Source organism: Panthera leo, chromosome A2 (assembly GCF_018350215.1).
Source record: "Panthera leo isolate Ple1 chromosome A2, P.leo_Ple1_pat1.1, whole genome shotgun sequence".
Classification (NCBI taxonomy): Eukaryota; Metazoa; Chordata; class Mammalia; order Carnivora; family Felidae; genus Panthera; species Panthera leo.
The window spans coordinates 119,502,981-119,521,198 of NC_056680.1; the positions used below are offsets into that span (position 1 = coordinate 119,502,981).

The window sequence follows — 18,218 nt, forward strand, 5'->3', positions numbered from 1 at the left end:
TCTCCGGTGCCGTTATTACAATAATAGCAAAGAAGATAAACAATGCAAATCTGAGGACAAATATCTACAACCTCCAAATCTTGGTCATATGACTAATGGATTTGCGGCCATCTGTGGTAGACATATTTTCCAGAGATCTGTTCCATCCACAACCCCTTCTCTAGGAACTGACTCTCCATTTACCAAAAGAAAGGGCCCATTAGTCATGCTTACATCACACGAAACGGCACCCTCAGCTTTAGCTGACTGGACCGAGAAAGAATACCTGACCCAGAGTGGGCCAATCACATCTGCCCCTAGCTGAAGTGCTAGTGGATCTTTGGTGACTGCATGGTTCAAGAACAGGTGAAGGCAGAAACTGTAGGGCAGCCATCTTCTGCCAGATACCTGGAGAAACAAAGCATGTTGATCTGCCAAGAGAGAGGAATGAGGCACAGATAAGTGATCCTGTGGCCTTGGTCAGAATAAGGCTGAGACAGAAAGACTGGCTGTCCCGGCTCCTGATGCCTTTCCAGTTGACCATACTTTCTGCCCTTGGTGTCTCGGGGCAGGAGAGAAGGATTTAGAATGGGGTGGATATATTAGTTAGGGTCCAATCAGAAGACAGAAACCATGTAGCAATTTTAATTTTTAAATTTTCCCATTTTAAAGTTATTGTTACTTTTCATATGGAAATATTGACCTTTAATTCTGTTACAGGTTCCAGTGTTTGCTCTGGTCCCCATCCACCATGGGTATCGCACCCACCCACCGGTGGGCAGAAGTGGGGATGTAATGCCAGGGGGGGTCTGCTCCCCCAAGAGGCACATCCTCAGTGTTAGCCAAATATCAGCCTGCGGGACAGGCTTCCTGTGTCCACCAAGGAACAAGGAAATTTTAAAGAGATATTCATTATAATGGGGGATAACCATAAATATGTGAGGAGAACTCCAAAGAGTACTCTGGGCTGAGGGAAAGTGCCCAGGGATGGACAAACTCATATGGCAGGGATGGGGCTCTTCCCAAGGCTTACACCCTAAGGTGTAAGTCCCAAGACTATGGTCTAGACCTCCTTGGAGAAGGTATGGTTATACCCACTGGGTGGCTGAGAAGTTCACTGGGTTGCCTGGCTCAAAGCTGGCCAGGAATCCAGGGGCAAGTAGGAAAGGCCTCCAGGGAAAAGTGGTCTGTGGCTGGTGGGAGCAGGTACAGAGCAAGTCAAAATGTTGGGAGTCCACTTGTGTGAAAGTGGCACACAACCTAGATTGCACGGGGTCCCCGTTGGGAAGGCGGTGGGAAACCAGCCTCGGGTACAGGTGGTCAAGGCTGCTGAGAGTTGGCTTAGGGAACCTGCTCGCTGGCATGGCCTAGGATGTTATGGTGTCCGTGTTGAAGGAGCTGCAGCCAGGTGGTCACTGGGACAGAGCCAGGATTATAAGGTTGTTGAGGGTCTTTGCGGTCTGGGGGCCCAGCTAGAGCAGAGGACTACTGGATGTTCCCACACACGCCCTGCTGACAGACTGGACAGCAGGGCCAGGAGAAAGTGAAATGCAGGACAAGGGAACAGGAAGAGAAGCCAACTTCCTCCTGCAATGTCTCTCCAGCACCCTCTACTGACAAAGCCTAACATCATGTTCACTGCCCAGGAAGAATGTTGATAGCTCTATTACTGTGGAGCAAGTAAAAGGACAGAACTGGAACGAGTTCTAGTTGTCATAAGATATCGTAGTCACAGCCCAAAGAGTATAGGACGCGAGGCTATATTAGTCATCTAATGCTGTATGACATGCATCCAAAACCTGGTGGCCTAAGATAACAATAATCATTTATTATCTCTCGTGCTTTCTGTGGACCAGGAATTTGGGGACATCTGACTGGACAGTTCTGGCTCAAGATCTCTCATGAAGTGACAGTCAAGATATCAGCCAGGGCTACAGTCATCTGACTTGGGCTGGATGAAGATCATCTAATGTTGGTGCTAACTGGTGGGTGAAACATTCACTTCCTCTCCAAACAGGTTTATCCATATGGTTGTTTTAGTGTCCTCCCAATGGCATCTGGCTTCCCTCAGGGTGAGTGATCCAAGAGACCAAGGCGGAAGCAGCACTGCCCTGAATAGGAGCCTTGTAAGTCACACACCATCACTTCTGCTATAGTGTATTGGTCACAAAGGCCAGCCTTAATTCAATATGGCAGGTGACTACACAGGAGCATGGACATCAAGAAACTAAAGATCGCTCTTGGGAGGCTGGCTAGCTCACTCTATTCCAACCTTGCTGACTCCTCAATATGATACTGAACTTTCTCAGTCACCAGATACTCAGATTCTAGGAATCCCAGCAACTCCCCGTGGCCAGGGGAGCAAGATGGGGTCTATCTAGTAAACGGGCTTAGGCCTAAGTCTAAATGCCTCGGGTTTGGGCTCCATCACATTTGATGCAAATAATTCAACAAATTACCTATATTCCTATATCTGTAAGACAAAGTCAAATACTGCATTTCTTTCTCCAATGGGAAGAATTCTAATTTTAACAATAATAATCTTCTGCCTTTTTATCTTCTTAAATGTGGAAAACCCCAGTTTCGCTTTGTAATGTATTAACCTCCCCCCAACAATTAATTTGCATTCTTCGCTGGCATTCAGGGACTTCCAATTTGGAATGGCCCATTTCCTGTCTTCTTTAACATCCCGCATTGTGACTGGCTTAAGAACTAAGCTTCATTATACTTTTTATATACAGTATTTGTGTTAATAATAGGAAAACTAATGACACTGATGATAATACTGATGATAATTACGAAATAATAAGAATAGCAACACTACTTCCTATGTATCAGGCACCAATCTAAGGTTTTCCCACATTCTCTCATTTGTCTCAAAATCATCATCAAGTAGGTACTGTGATCCTCACATCTGGCATAAGTAGTGGAGCCAAGATTTTACGCAAGCTTGACTAACTCAAGAGCTATAATGTTAATGACTGGAGTCTAGCACCTTCCATGGCTAGTTGATTCTCAGGACGAACACACAGCGATCAAGAGCAAAGACTTCTCTATCAGAGACCTAGTTTTAAATTCAAGTTCTGCCAATCTCTAGTTGGTCAGCTCGGGGCTAATTATTTACCCTGTAATTCTCTTCATCTATTAAACAAGGATAACAATTCCTTCCCCATGTGGTGCTCGTAAGGATTAAATAAGAATATGCACAGTGTTTTGTACCTAGTTAATGTTCAATTAACAAAAGCCATTACAATTGTTACATTTTTATTGGTTTCATTATACTTTTTATCCCACGGAAAATGCCTATTATTTCTCTTGCAGATTGCCTCCCGGCTACACACCAAAAAATTTCCAGCTCTGGAATCTATTATGCACCGATGTGTATACAATAACAGGGGAGTCTCACAGAAAAAACAGGAAAACAAAACTAATTTGAGAAACAGCATCCCGCCCCCCCCCCAAAAAAAATACTCAGAGGATATTACAAGTGCAGCATCCTTCCTGAGTCTCTTATTTTCTCCACCTCCAATTTTTGTAAAGGGTCATTTCTCTCCTGATTAGTATCGGCTGCCTCCCCGTGACAGGCAATGAACAGATATTTCTGCCAAATGAGAGGAACTCTCCCCCATCTCGGTGACCACCGCTTCTCCTTCTCACATGCTTTATCTTCTACACCCAAGAAGGAGATATGGCCTGTTCCATAATTTACAGCCTGACTGGCTTGGCAAGAATGGTTGCTTGGGGGCCTCAGATGCCAGCTCTGCATGTGGCCTCCCTGGGTAAGGAGGTCTCAGAAAAAATCGATCCTGGCTGCCACATGGTGACAATTGTCAGCCTTTCATCCCTGCCTGTTTCCCCCCCCCTGAAGCTGAGCCTATCACTTCCAATAGAACACGCTGTGCTCCAACATCTTTTTCCCGTGTGGCGGCCTCGAGTTTATGTCTTTTGGGTTCATCTAAGAATGTGTTGAGGGCTACAGTCCTGGGCCCAAAAGAGCATAATCTGGCCAGCGGATGCATCGCTAGGTCTTCACTGAATTAAGGGGGGCCCCTAACAGCCCCGTCACTGTTTAATGCAGCAGGGGTTCAGATCTCGGTCTGGCAACCAGGAGAGGATGCAGAGTCTAGGCCCATTTCCCTGACCGGCTTTCCAGTCCTGGAGCACCGCCTCTATTCTAGATAATTCTGTACACCTGCTCAGAGGCCACCTCAGAAAGAAATGACTGAGTCTTTGTTTTGTTTTCAGTGGACCACTTCTCTCCCCCCGCCCCCAACCCCATTAATTCCTGTTTTCACAAATCTGGATTATTACTATTGGAGACTCAACATGCAGTTACATGTTGGGGAACTTACTGCTATCAGAAAAAGCCACCCAAGCAGAACAGAAAGTAGGAAATGGGGTTTCTCGGAGCTAAAGGAGGCAGACAGCGCGGAGGGGGAGGTGGAGCCCCCCCCCCCCCCCCGGCAGGCCTCAGAGGAACACTGAGCGGGATTAGGAAAGGTGACCCCATAGGCTACACTCGCCTCTTCAGGCCCCCATCCCAGCCCTCCCCCAAGTGGGTACGTGGGGCAACACTACACCTCCGTCCACACCATTTTAGCTGTGCAAGGTGTTTCTTTCTGGTAAAAGGACAATGGCTCTCAAAGGTATCCACATCCATATCCCTAGATCCTGTAAATAGGTTAAGCCACATGGTAACAGGGAATTAAGGTAGCTGATGGGATTAGGTTGCCAGTCAACTGGCTTTAAAATGGGGAAATCATCCTGGGTTATCCCGTGGGCCCAATGCAATCACAAGGGTCCTTAAATGTAAAAGAGGGCAGCAGAAGACAAGAGTCAGAGACGGTCATGTGACCATGGAGTAGGCCAGAGTGATGCAACGTGAGAAGGATTCAGCCCACTGACACAGGCTGTAAAGATGGAAGAAGGAGCCATGAGGCAAGGAATGTGAGCAGCCTCCAGAAAATGCAAAAGGCAGGGAAAGAGATCCCCCCCGAGAGCCTCCAGAAGGATCACAGCCCCGCTGACACCTTAATTTTAGCCAGTGAGACCTATGTCAGACTTCTGACCTACAGACCTGTGAGCTAATAAATCTGTGTTGTTTAAACCACTAAGTTTGTGGTAATTTGTACAAGAGCAATTGAGAACTAATACAAAGGGGTTCATGATAAATGCATCCATTCAAGGATATTGAAAGGTGTGATATCAAAAATGCACATGTATCGTATGGTTTCCGGAAGGCATAAAGTTGAAGAGATTTCCAAGAACACATGAAAAATGTCCACCTGTTAGAATTAGGTCTTATTGGTAGGCTTAATGTACACCAATTCTCTTTAAGACAGTTGTATTGAGTATTTGGATGTTTTCCTCATTGCTTCTCTATTGCATTCTCTACTCTGTTCTGTGCCCTGGTAGACAGACCTCTAGAACTGGACTCCCCCACCCCTCACCTCTGGTTTCCAGTTGGATTCCACCAACGGGAGGTGGCAGCAGGAGTCTGGGGGACACTTGGGTGCCAGCATGGCACCTATATAACCCTGAGGGCGAGTCTCTCCTTCAATTTTGTGCAGTAAGCACCCCATCTGCGCACTCAACAATAACATCAAGGAAGAACTAAGAAATTCTCCAGGGTTCGGGAAAGTCTTCCTGGAGTAGGTGACAGTCTGAATACTACTATGAGCCCAACCAAAAAGCATCTGGAATTCTTCACCAATTCTAATATGTTTCCTCCCATTCACATAGTTGGCTATGCGGCCAACTATGTCAGAAGCCGTGGTTGGGAAGGCAGAAATGAGAAGTCAAGAAAACCCAACCCAGCAGTACCAACAAAGGCAATTTGATTTGAAAACTATCCGAGATTAAACAGTTTTCTAGATGCAACACGGCGATATGCAAATCACATGCAAATATAAATACAACCCTCCGCAGGGATAGCTTTTTCTTTGTTTTCTCTGGCTTCTAAACCAAATCCAATTTGGAAAATGAAAATAGAAAATTATCCTGGGGTGGGATACAATTTATTTATGCAGCTCAGCACCTCTACCAATTCTGCCCAACAGTACCCGTAAGGCAAAGTGGTTTGTTCATGCTGAAGAGCTGTGTGACATGCATACATGTGTGTGCATGCACCTGGGTGCGCTAGGTCAAGACTGGTAAAGTACAAGAATGTATCCAGCTGTGTGTATGGACCCAAGAAGGTAAGTGATTCGCTTTCTGGAAGCCATCCTAGATTAGCACTGCTTTCCCACTGCTCCCCCAAAGCCCCCTTATCAGTTTAGCTCTCTTCCGTGTTTCCCATGGAGTAGCACTCAGTTAATGGATACCGGAGGCATGAAGGAGGGAGCGCAAAAATAAGAGCTGGCACTGCAAAGCCCACGGGGACAGAGGACAGAGCAGCCACAGAAGTCCACAATCGACTACCTTTCGACATGTATCACACCTGTATATTTCGGGAACCTCCCCATCCCTTATCATTCTTCGGTTCCCCACCGCCCAGCCTTGCCCAAGGTATTTTTAGAACAAAACAACGACAGAATGATTTAAGAAGACGGTGGCAGGAAGAAGGTGGTAATATTAATATTCTGAATAAGGCTGCAAGGAATTTAAGAGCTGGACCTTGCCTGTAAACATTTGTTTCCTGCACATAAACAGGAACACCACACGGAGTCACTGGTGCTTATTTTTAGAAAAAAAATCTAAAAGATGCAAAAAAAAAAAAAAAAAAAAGTTGGTTTTTTTTTTGTTGTTGTTGTTTTTTAAAGTATGGTTTCCTAGGCTAACATTTCTGCGCTGGGGAGCATTCTCAGCTCCTGAGGGTTAGTGTCCTGATAGAGCGCTCTCGCAGGCCTACCTGAGCTGGAAAGAACCAGAAGAAAATGTTGCTGTTGTAGGTCTTATTCACAGTGATGTAGCCAGCGTAACTCTTCACATTCGATCCAGGGAAAGGAGGAACCAAACTCTGTTTTTTTGCTAGTGGAAAAAAAGAATGTACCGGAGGATTAGAGAAATAATATCGAGTTAGCTATCTCTGCCTCATCTCTGGTCTTCTCCCTCTCATGGGCCAGGTCTGGGATGGAGCGAACAGAAAAGCTACCAGGAGACTGGCATAAAGGTACGGACTATAGCAAATTCCAGCTTGCCCTGGCCAGTTCCACATGTTCCACATTTACAATGTAGCCAAGGGGCATTTTTAACCTTTTTTTCTTTGGTCCCCAAATATATTTATGAGCTATAATAAGATTTCTTTTTAAGAAAAAAGAAAGAAAATCACTTATCCTCAGCTCCACTCTAAAAAGGAAACCAAAGTGGGGGCACCTGGGTGGCTCAGTCGATTAAGTGCCCGACTTTGACTCAGGTCATGATCTCACAGTTCAGGGGTTCGAGCCCAGCTCAGAGCCTGGAGCCTGCTTCGGATTCTGTGTCTACCTCTCTCTCTTTCTCTCTCTCTCTGCCCCTCCCCTGCTCACGCTCTGTCACTGTCTCTCTCCAAAATAAACATTAAAAAATAATAATAATAAAATAGAAATAAATAAATAAAAAGGCCAGGGCAGAAGTCACCAAGTCCCAAAAGGTGAGGCGGGTACAAGGAAAACAACATAGCTAAGCAGCTCTCAGCCTCCGGAAAGCCTATATTCTCCACACTCTCCTTATCATGAAAGCAAGGGGCCTGCCACTTCCATTAAGGGAAATACGCTGACGCATGTGGGGAGTGGGGATGGCTGGGAGGGTAGGGAGAGGCAGGCAGTGAGACGAGGGGTGACCTCATGGCCTCATAGCTACTCACAGGAAACCAAATAAGACAACAGGATAGTTGTAGAGGGCAGAGGTCTGGCTTTTTTATGGCACCAAAGGGACAGAGACAGGGAGGGGGAAAGAGGGACTGCTCAGATAGCGTGAGGACACCCAGGAGTAGATAATACTAAGAGGGGCTAACACTTTAAAGGCTACAGTACCGAGGGCTTTCCATTATGCAGTAGGTGTAATTATTATCCCCACTTTACAGATGAGCTGAAGCTCAGAGAGGGTGAGTAACTTGCCCAAGGTCACACAGCTAGTAAAGGAGAGCTGGGATTCAAACCTAGCAGTCAGACTGCAGAGTTTGCTCCTTCTCTGACCCTACACTGCTTCTCAACCAGAGAGTTAGTCCCAAAGTAGGGGTGGCACGGAGGGGGGAAGGGAGAGCAAGCAGTGATTAGGAAAACAGTGGAGGAGAAATGGGACATGGATGGCAGGGGGTAGGGGGAACTGAAGGGGAGTTTAGGTGAAGAAAGATTCCTTAATGCTGACAAAGCAAGTGTCCCCAGTAAAAACTAATGATTGAAGAAAAGCTATTTATGTCTGACACATATTAAGTAGGAGACTGGTTAGAGAGAGGAGCAGGTCAGGAAGCTTAGTCCTTCACACACACCACCCACTAAAGATGCCTTCAGCAGGGTGCTGGAGCCCATAGGCTCTCAAGCTGTTAGCATCTCTTCCCACCTTAGCATTAGCAACATCACCACTAGCAGGCAACAAGCCACAGTAAGAACGTCTACATGCACAGATCAGTGTGCAAATCAGGACCCCGTCCCCACAGAGCTGCTCGTGACACTTACCAGCACACCATGGCATCAGGGCTGCAAGTTCCTCTTTTAAAATGAACCTGCCTCCTGGCAGGGAAACTCTCATCTAGACAGCACTGTTCCCTTTCCTTCGTACTTTGCTGAGCCTTACGCTGCTACTGACCATCTCTGTGGTCCCTGGGCAGTCACTTGACCTGTCTGTGCTTCAGTTTCTCATCTACGGAAGGTGGATGACTTCACGTGTCAATGAGAATAAGGGTCCATGCATGTACAACCTTTAGAAAAGAAGCTGGCTCGTAGGGAGCACAGCTATTGTTACCTGTGAAATGCACCTGCTGATTAGGAACAAGTGGCATCTGGGAGCAGAGGAGATGGTGGGATAAAGGCAGGGTCTCAAGAGCAGTTTCTGAAGGGTCCTGCTAGGTTAGTACAATAGGAAGAACATGGGTAGACCCAGGTTTGTGATTCTGACCAGGCCCCCTGGCAAGTTGCCTTATCTCTCTGAGCCTCTCTTTCCTCTTGTGCAAGATGTGGATACCGATTCCCCCACCCTGGACTTTCTGTGGGGATCAAACTCAGCACAGAGAGCTGCATCTAAAATAAGGGCTCGGGCAAAGGAAGCGAAGATCATCACTAGCTTGTGGGCCACCCCACGTGCTGTCTAGAAAACTCTGCCTTTTTCTGGCAGCGTCTGGTTCCCCCAGGGAAGATTGCTTAACTCAATCCAGCTTCTCTAGCTCTTCCCATGCTCTTCTCAAAAAGACCTATCCCTTGCTGCCAGAAAAAGAAAAAAGAAAGGGAGAGGAGCATCTCAAGCAAAGGAAAAGGGGGATGTTTAGGGAAAGTGGTGATTGCCAGCCTACACCCTTCCCTCCAGCAGCCTTGCCTCCACCCCACCCCACTTTGCTTCCGCTCTCAATTAGCCCAAAGAAGGCTGACCCTCCAGGGCTGGGCAGCCTTTCAAAACTTTTTTTTTCTGTTTAAAAAAATTGAAATATATTGGACAAGGAACATTATATGAGTTTCAGATGTACAACCTAACAATTTGATGTTTGCATATATTGCAAAATGGTCACCACAACATCTAGTAAACACCCATCACTGTACGTAGTTACAATTTTTTCTTCTGGTGATGAGAACTTTCAAGATCTATTCTCTTAGCAACTTTCAAACTTGCAATATGATATTACTAACTGTAGTCACTATGCTATATATCATATCCCCAGACTTCTTTTGTAACTGGAATGTTGTACCGAAAACACTTCTGACATATTTTCCCCCAAACTATCAATCTTCTCAGAATCAGAGAACCCCCAAAAAGGTGGATAGAGACCTGAAGGTAGAAGGGTTAGGAATAAATGAGACGTGACTCACAGTGAGGTATGTGAGCAGCAGGGATTCGAGAAAGAAGACAGAGAAAAATGAGAAAGGTCGAAGAAGAATGAGAAAACAAAATATGTAATAGAAAGGAGCTAGAGGGAATGGAATATGGGAGAGAGATGATTGAATCAATCTATCTCTCTGAGGCCAGCACAGCACAAGGTCTGCTGGCCTGCTCTGACAATGACTCTGATGTTCCCCCAGCCCTCCTTTTCTGAAGCTTCCAAAGTTGTTTCTCTGCTACCTTATACCTCCTCAGGTACATTTCCTGCCTCGCCTTGAAGATCAGGGGCTACTGGAAAGCAGGGAAATTGTCTTGTCTTCGTACCCACAGGTACACCTGATTTACTCACTGGCAATGCACTAGGATTAGCATATTTCTACAAAATCCTCCTAAAGAAGGCAGGCCTTTTTAAGGTCTTAAGAATTTAGAAGGACTTTTTCTGGCTCACTAAAAAGTGTTTCACCCTATTTCAATTCTTAAATTTCCTTTAACGAAGTCACGGTAAAATAATTAAAAGCTCTTTCAACTAAAATGATATTTTGCATTTTCAAATGTTCGGTTCCTCCTTCCAGAGTCTACCAATGGAATGTGGAAAATAAACTCCCAAGATGTAGGGGTTTCTTACTTCCTGGAACCATGACTCACAATTCAAATGTTCAAAACAGTTTAAAAAAAAAGGAAAAGGTTTTCTTTGAAGTGATTTCACTTCCTCCTTATTATTCACTGCAGTTACCAATGTTTATGATATTAACACTTTGAAAAAGATTGGATTGTGACCAAAGAAGGACTTGAAGCAGCTAATCAGGGTGCACTTCACATTTACAAAGTCTTCAGTCATCAACAGTACTGTACAAGACACGGCCAGACCGTAAGTGATAATAAAGTGACACCTAATAACAAAATGGTCTTTAAAGTTCGTGAAAAGGCAGTGTTTGTAAATATTTAAAAATTTGCCTCCTTTATTCATTTTGTTTCGAGGGTTTATTCTAGCTGCAGAGAAAGTAAACGTGCAATTACAATTACACAAAACTAAGCCAGCTAATTGGGAGATTAAAAAATAAAAACGCCCTTGTCTTTTTGTGAATTACTGTTTATCTCAAGAATGTTCCATTGCGATACTAAGACTCATGCGCCTAAGGTTTTGACAGACTCAATAAACAAAAGGGATTTAGGGGAATGAGCTGACCATCTGTCCAGAGCTTCCTGAACTTTCAGTAAAGCGGATGAATAAAATTATCCTTAATTATGTTATCAGGGCTGTATGTGAATACACAGATGTACCAGAATTTGGATCAGCCACTCAAAATTCCATTCAAAGATTTTGACTGCGTAACAGAACTTTAGAAAGTGACATTACATCAGTTTTACTATTTTAGAAGTTGTCCTCCATCAGATGGTGATCTATCAGACTTGGCACAGAAGGGCAGAAGATGAAAACTACCTCCCTTGGAAACCTTCCTTGCTACTGCTGATGACCGCAACAGTGAAATGTTTGTAAACAAGGAATACAGGAGTGGTAGGGATGTGGACAGTCTGTCAGATGGATTTCTCTGTATTTTCACTTGGTTTCTCCAAGATGTATGAAACAGACACACCACCACGAGTCGCTTGAGCTAAATGCCTTTGTTGAAACTGTTTTCCTCACTCAGTATACACAGATCCTTTCCTAGTTTGGATCTAGTCACATAGCACAGTGGTTCATACCTTGGGTTCCGGAGCCAGCAAAGATAGGTTTTAATGCCACCTCTGCCACTTATTATCATTAAATGGCTCTGAGCAAGACACTTAATTTCTCTGGGCCTCAGTTTCCTCATCTATAAAATGGGAACAATAATTATGCATTCTTCATTACCATTGCTCTGAGAGTTAAATAAGCTAATGTGTGTGTAAAACCCATGTCTGGCATACATTCAGGCTTAACATTTAAATTCTGCAAGTATTTATTATATATGCCTATTACATATAGAAACTGTGCTATGTATTGGGAATATAGTTATTAAATATTAGGATGTGTTATTTTTCTTACTACACTATTGCTATTTTCTGGACTCTACCAACCGATAGGATAGCTTCCTTCTCAAAATTTCCAACATGCCTACCTCAAATGTGACACTTTAGTATTTTAGTATTCACTGCCTTATTCCTTAATTGGTTTCATGTGTCTGCATCTGGTCACTCCAGAAGAGCACCAGATTCTAAAACAAAGGGAAACAAATTAGAGCAGGCAGATCCCAGAGCAGAAGTCAGAAAATCTGGGTCTTAAATACATCTCTGGTCCTATTACCTGCATATCCTTGGGCAAGTCATGTAACGTTTTGGGAGTCTCAAATTCCTTCTGTGTGGATTGGTAGGGTTGGTTATGAGTATTCAATGCCATTTCAGCTCTAACTGATTTGGTTTGATTTGTTGTTAATGAACATAATCTAAGCCATCAGTACCCACTTACTAAAGAAGCCCAAATGAATGCATGTGATCCGTTTTTGTAGATTTGGATGATATTTTGCCTCTTCGTATATGTCTAGTGATATGAGCCTGTACCATCGGAATACCATCTTCTCATGACTTTTCTACATCAAGAAAAAAATGAGTCTTTTTTAAAAAAGGAATGACTACATTCTCTGACTACATTGTCGCTGGCTACATCATCAAATGTACACAGGGGCACCTGGGTGGCTCGGTCAGCTAAGCGTCTGACTCTTGGTTTCGGTTCAGGTCATGATCTCACGATTCGTGACTTCGAGCCCCACATCAGGCTCTGCACTGATGATGTGTAGCCTGCTCGGGATTCTCTCTCTCCCTCTCTTTCTCTGGCCCTTCCTGGCTCTCTCTCTCTCTCTCTCAAAATAAATTAATAAATTCTAAGAAAATGTACACTAATATACACTGACGACATTATCCAAGTTTTCCACCTCTTCTCAGGAGACGGTAAAACATGGAGTCGATGTGTACGTCAGAAAAAAGACACGTGACCAGGACTCCAGTGCACCCCCAAGATACAAGAACGTTTTGGTTTTAAACCAAACAAAACCCAAAACAATAATACCCTGTTAGCTATGAGAATATTTTGAATGAAGAAGCGTTGCTTTATTTTTAAACTTCTTTGTGGAGTACATAGATTTATTTTTGATCTTGAAAATGATTATTTCCCTCAAATTTCCAACATCACTTCCACATGCCCCTGCTGTCTACCAACCTAGCAGCCTCACAGCCACTAACTCGGTTGTCCCACCTGTGATTCGAGAGCAGTCAGTCCTCCAAAGCAAACACCAACGTCTCCATCTATGGGCCAGCTTCCCCATCTTTGACCTAAAGAGAGTGCTCCTGAAATAGTCCCCCATCCCAATCAACTGTCCCCTCTTCTCAATCATTTCTATCAGCAAATACATTGTCTCCTGCTCTCTCTCTCTCTTTTAAATATGAAATTTATTGTCAAATTGGTTTCCATACAACACTCAGTGCTCATCCCAAAAGGTGCCTTCCTCAATACCCATCACCCACCCTCCCCTCCCTCCCATCCCCCATCAACCTTCAGTTTGTTCTCAGTTTTTTTCCAATATATAAAGTTTATTGTCAAATTGGTTTCCATACAACACCCAGTGCTCATCCCAACAGGTGCCCTCCTCAATGCCCATCACCCACTTTCCCCTCCCTCCCACCCCCCATCAACCCTCAGTTTATTCTCAGTTTTTAAGAGTCTCTTATGGTTTAAAGACCCTTCCTGGTCCCACAGCTCCCTCCAGCCACTACCCCATGTCTCTGATTCCTTTTACAAACAACACCTGAAAACAGCTGCCTATATACTATTTTATAGTTCAGGAACCCACTGATGTCCTGAAAGATTAAGTAGTGTTATCTACCCAGTGATTTACCTAAACAGAAGGAAGCATTAAGAACAGAGGCAGGTCATAAATTCTAGTCTCCGATGATGCCCAATAACACCTTTTTCCTATTAATAATAATTATTGGAAACCCCACAATTTCCAAATAAAAAGTGATTTGCAAACACTAATATTTAGAGAGCAACGTATAGGGTATAGAGCTTTCATGTGCGTTTTCTCATCTGATTCTTATAACATCCCTGTGACTTAAGTGGTTGTGTCTCCATGTTGTTGATGAGGACTCCGAGGTCTAGAATATTTGAGTAACTTGCCGTGCAGAGGGGCCCAACAGTATGCCTGTGGTCATAGACTCCGGAGGGAGGCTGTCTGGGTGTGAATCCTGCACCTACCAGCTGGTGTCCATGTGACTCTCCAAGTAACTTTAAAAAAATTTTTTTAAGTTTATTTATCTATTTTTTAATTTTTTAAATGTTTTTATTTATTTTTGAGAGAGAGAGAGAGAGTGAGTGAGTGGGGGAGGAGTGGAGAGAGAGAGGGAGACACAGAAGCCAAAGCAGGGTCCAGGCTCTGAACTGTCAGCACAGAGCCCAGCACAGGGCTCGAACTCACGAACTGTGAGATCATGACCTGAGCTGAAGTCAGACGCCTAACTGACTGAGTTACCCAGGCGCCCCTATTTATCTATTTTGAGAGAGAGAGAGAGAGAGACAGAGAGAGACAGCAAACAAGGGAGGGCTAGACAGAGGCAGAGAGAGAGAATACCAAGCAGGCTCTGTGCTGTCAGTGCAGAGCCTGATGTGGGGCTCGAACTCACCAACAGTGAGATCATGGCCTGAGCCTCAATTAAGAGTCAGACGCTTAACTGAAGAAGCCACCCAGGTGCCCCCAACTCTGGCAAGTAACTTAATCTCGTTCTGCTTTAGTGTTCTTAGATGTGAAATGGGTACACCTGCCTGGGTTGTTAAGATGCTGACGTGAGTTTACATAGAATCCTCGGAACCAGTATGTGTAGTAAGTTTTAAGGTTAGTATTTATTATTGCCCAGCTGGGGACAGGCGCTATGCTAGTTTTATAAATAGAAATGTAGGTACTCGACCACCAGATAATCTGTCCCTGACAAACTCTCATTTTAGCTCAAAACTCTGATAATACATGACATCAAATCATTAATATTTGAAATAAAACAGCTGGGTTAAAAAATACCAGAATGTATTTTGAATCCTGTAAAATAACTGCAAAAAAACCCAAAATGAAACAAAACCCCAAACTGTTGAAAATACCCCAGTGGTTTTCTGATTTTACTAAACTTACCTTCTTCAAGTTTCCCAGCTTCAATATAGGGAGTAAGAAATAATGGCTCTCCTACGTTTCCCTTATGTGGTACGGAAACCCGAACATTTTTGTATAAGGAGTGAAAGATCCCGCCACCAGGGCTGAACATGAACACGACCACCAAAACAATCGTCTTCCACATGGCACCAACCAGTCTCTCTAGGCCTAGGATGAAAACAAATGAATCCAAAGAGTAAATATTTACCCAGTCCTTTTACATACAAGACATTCATTTATTTCATTAAAAAAAAAAAATGTATATTGTAAAATAAATAAATAAATATTCTGTGTAAAGGTCCTTTGCTAAGCACCTTGGATACCACCTGAACCAAACAGACCTAATCCCTGCTTACCCTGAAGTCCACAGTCTAAGGGAGAGGAAGGGGCTATTCAAGGATTCACAGTCTAACTAGAGAAACAATTTATATTTCTAAAACTGTGGTCTGAAAAGTAAACTCCATGCAGGATCAGATAAAACTTCAAGACAACAAGGACTCTGTAACTTATCACCAAATGTGTCGTAGAGATGCTTACCTACCACGGGAAGGCACAGGACTGAGAACATATCTCTGGCCAAGAGAAACTAGGGAGGCCTTAACAAGATTAGGTGTGAAGGAAGGGTGGGTGGAACCCAGATGGGCAGGAGAAATGGAGAAAGCATCACTTATGGGGGGGACAGCTTGAGCAAAAGTGAGACTTCAGTTGTCCATGGGCACTTGGGCAGAGAAATTTAAAATAAACCAAGTGGATTTCTGCTTACCTCTTCTGTCTCTTACAAATCACAAACTTTGCATTCAAGAACAAAAAAGAAAGAAGAAAGGGAAGGTCCTACAACTATCTTCAGGTCCCTGCCCTTATTGCTAGCTGATAAACTCAAGAGCTATGCCTCAACCTTTGTGAACAGTTTTTCAAAGGTCTTCAAATCTGATGCTTGCTTAGACTACTCACCTCGACTGATAATAGTAGTGACTTAAAGTTGGCAATTTCCCTAAATTTGTAAATAAATATGTAATTTGTATTTACAATGGGCTTCCCCATGTATTTTTAGCTGATTTGAATATCCTAATAACTCAACCAGGAAATCAAAGATTAATGGCACTAATGTTAGATAAGGAAATGTTGATTCCTTGGATAAGGAATGCCGCAGCCAAGAACATGGTAAACCCAGTCGAGGCCAAAACCCGGCACAAGGTGAGTCAGGGGCAGATGCAGGGTCAGATCTCATCTTTTTCTAAAATTGTGACGTTTTGTTCATCGTGGATTTTCTTGCATTAATTTTTATTTTTTCCCAAATGTTGCATTAAAATACTATCTATCATGATTATTGGGTTTTTTGGCACTCTCTTACATTTTATACCGGAGTCAAGTGCCTCACTTACTTCACCTTAATCCTTAACGCTAAGAATTAGGATCTTCCATCAGTGCTATTACATTACTCGGCACCTACTACCATTTAAGCAAGATCCGAATTCTTAGCTCTAAAGTCTAAATAAAGTACATGAAACTAATAAATACTTTACTCACTTAGGTTTCTGGATGTAAAAATAAATATACAATTATGCAAATATAATGCCTGCTTCGGACTGTTCAGTGCCTTAAAATACCATGCCATTAAAACATCTTAAAAACATGAAATGTATAAAAATCTGTTACCACAGACTTGTCACAACCCAAGTTAGCATAAAATGAAAATACTGTTTGTGGCAAATTTTAAAAGCTTTTCAGACACATTTCCCCAATAAGATAAACATTTATAATTATAATGTGATCAAATATATAATTCTAGTCAAGTCTTTCATGGTTAACTTAATAGAATTCCCCATGCTTCATGTAAACAAGCCCAACCAAATACAATATGCAACTAAAAACTGGCCTTGCCTATTATGGACTATCATAAGGAACAAAATGAATTTAAAAACTGAAGTTAGTCCCAAGAAGCCCAAGGTACTGACCACTATGGCACTAAATTAATTATGTGAACTTGTTTTAATACTGTAGCTACTTTCAAGGAATACTTGAAATCAACAATCTTACTCTCCAACTGGTTCGGGGGAAAAAAAAAAAGAAGATCTGTGGAATTAAAAAAATACTGGAAAAAGCTCTTCCAGTAAGAGGTTTTTTTCCTGGCGGCAGAAATAAGGAACTAATCACACCATCTAATTTCTCAATCTTCCTGCTGCAAACTTCCAGCTCCCTTTAATGGAAGTCATTAATATTTAAATAACCAGGGTAGTTACAACACCTCCCTTGAAAGCAGATGTTGACTCAGAGATGTTAAAAAAGGAAAGAGGTAAAACTCGTCTTGTTTTAATTGACATAAATCTAATACATAAAAGTAAGAGTTCGGTCAATTTAGCAGATCTCATTAACATTTAATCAAATAACTATTAGAGTCATGGTTTCTCATGGAGGTGAATTAAAGCAACAACATACTTCATTGCATAATTCTCATTTAACTGCCAGAATTCCTGAACTCTGCTTGGCTGTCATGTCTCCTAATGAAAATGAAGGCTATTATCACGAATAAGGAAGTGTTGTTTTCTTCTTAAATCCTTCTCAAATGTTTTTGTTTATACTAAATTAGCCTGAATCTTTTAATGTATTGAATATTTACTGAGTACTTTCTAAACAAAACATCCTCTACTAGAAGCAATTGCCTAAAGAACTGGGGGGGGGGGGGGGAGGAGGGAGTATTCACCATACAATTTCTCATATCTATTTGGAATAATATGAAAACATTGGTGCTATTTCCAGTTCAAATATATCATATTGAAGGATTCAGACAAACTGTTCCTCTTAATGTTTGGAAACATAAAATCTAAGTAAATACAAAGCAATATTGGCAGAATCAAGTAAGCTAAAGGTCAAAGGTATATGATTTGCTAAAATTGTCTCACTAATCCTTAAATATTACAGCTGGAAGCCATATGTTCAGCATACAATTTTTTAAATATAAACACAGATATTTATCACTGTGTTCCTTAGAATAATAAAAACTATCAACAATTTATATTGTTTACAATAATTTGTAATAAATAATTAATAATTAATTAAATAATTTACAATATAATTTACAATAAGTCAGTTATTATACAACAAAAAGATGGAATTATACACAGCAAT

The 18,218-nt window shown here is 42.6% G+C and overlaps 1 protein-coding gene across 4 annotated transcripts in view; it reads right to left on the reverse strand.

Annotated features, from left to right (window-relative positions):
• CPVL (carboxypeptidase vitellogenic like) overlaps window positions 1-18,218 on the reverse strand; it is a 115,743-nt gene that overhangs the window by 97,299 nt on the left and 226 nt on the right. For 2 of the 4 annotated variants that reach the window (XM_042921126.1, XM_042921107.1), the window contains exons 2-3: window positions 15,075-15,260; window positions 6,830-6,948 (exon numbers count right to left, since the gene is read on the reverse strand). In XM_042921126.1, the coding sequence (XP_042777060.1) occupies window positions 6,830-6,948; window positions 15,075-15,237 (282 nt within the window). In that variant the 5' untranslated portion in view covers window positions 15,238-15,260. Of the gene's footprint in view, window positions 1-6,829; window positions 6,949-15,074; window positions 15,261-17,528; window positions 17,691-18,218 lie in introns of those variants that run through there. The other 2 variants (XM_042921099.1, XM_042921116.1) reach the window with 2 other exon arrangements.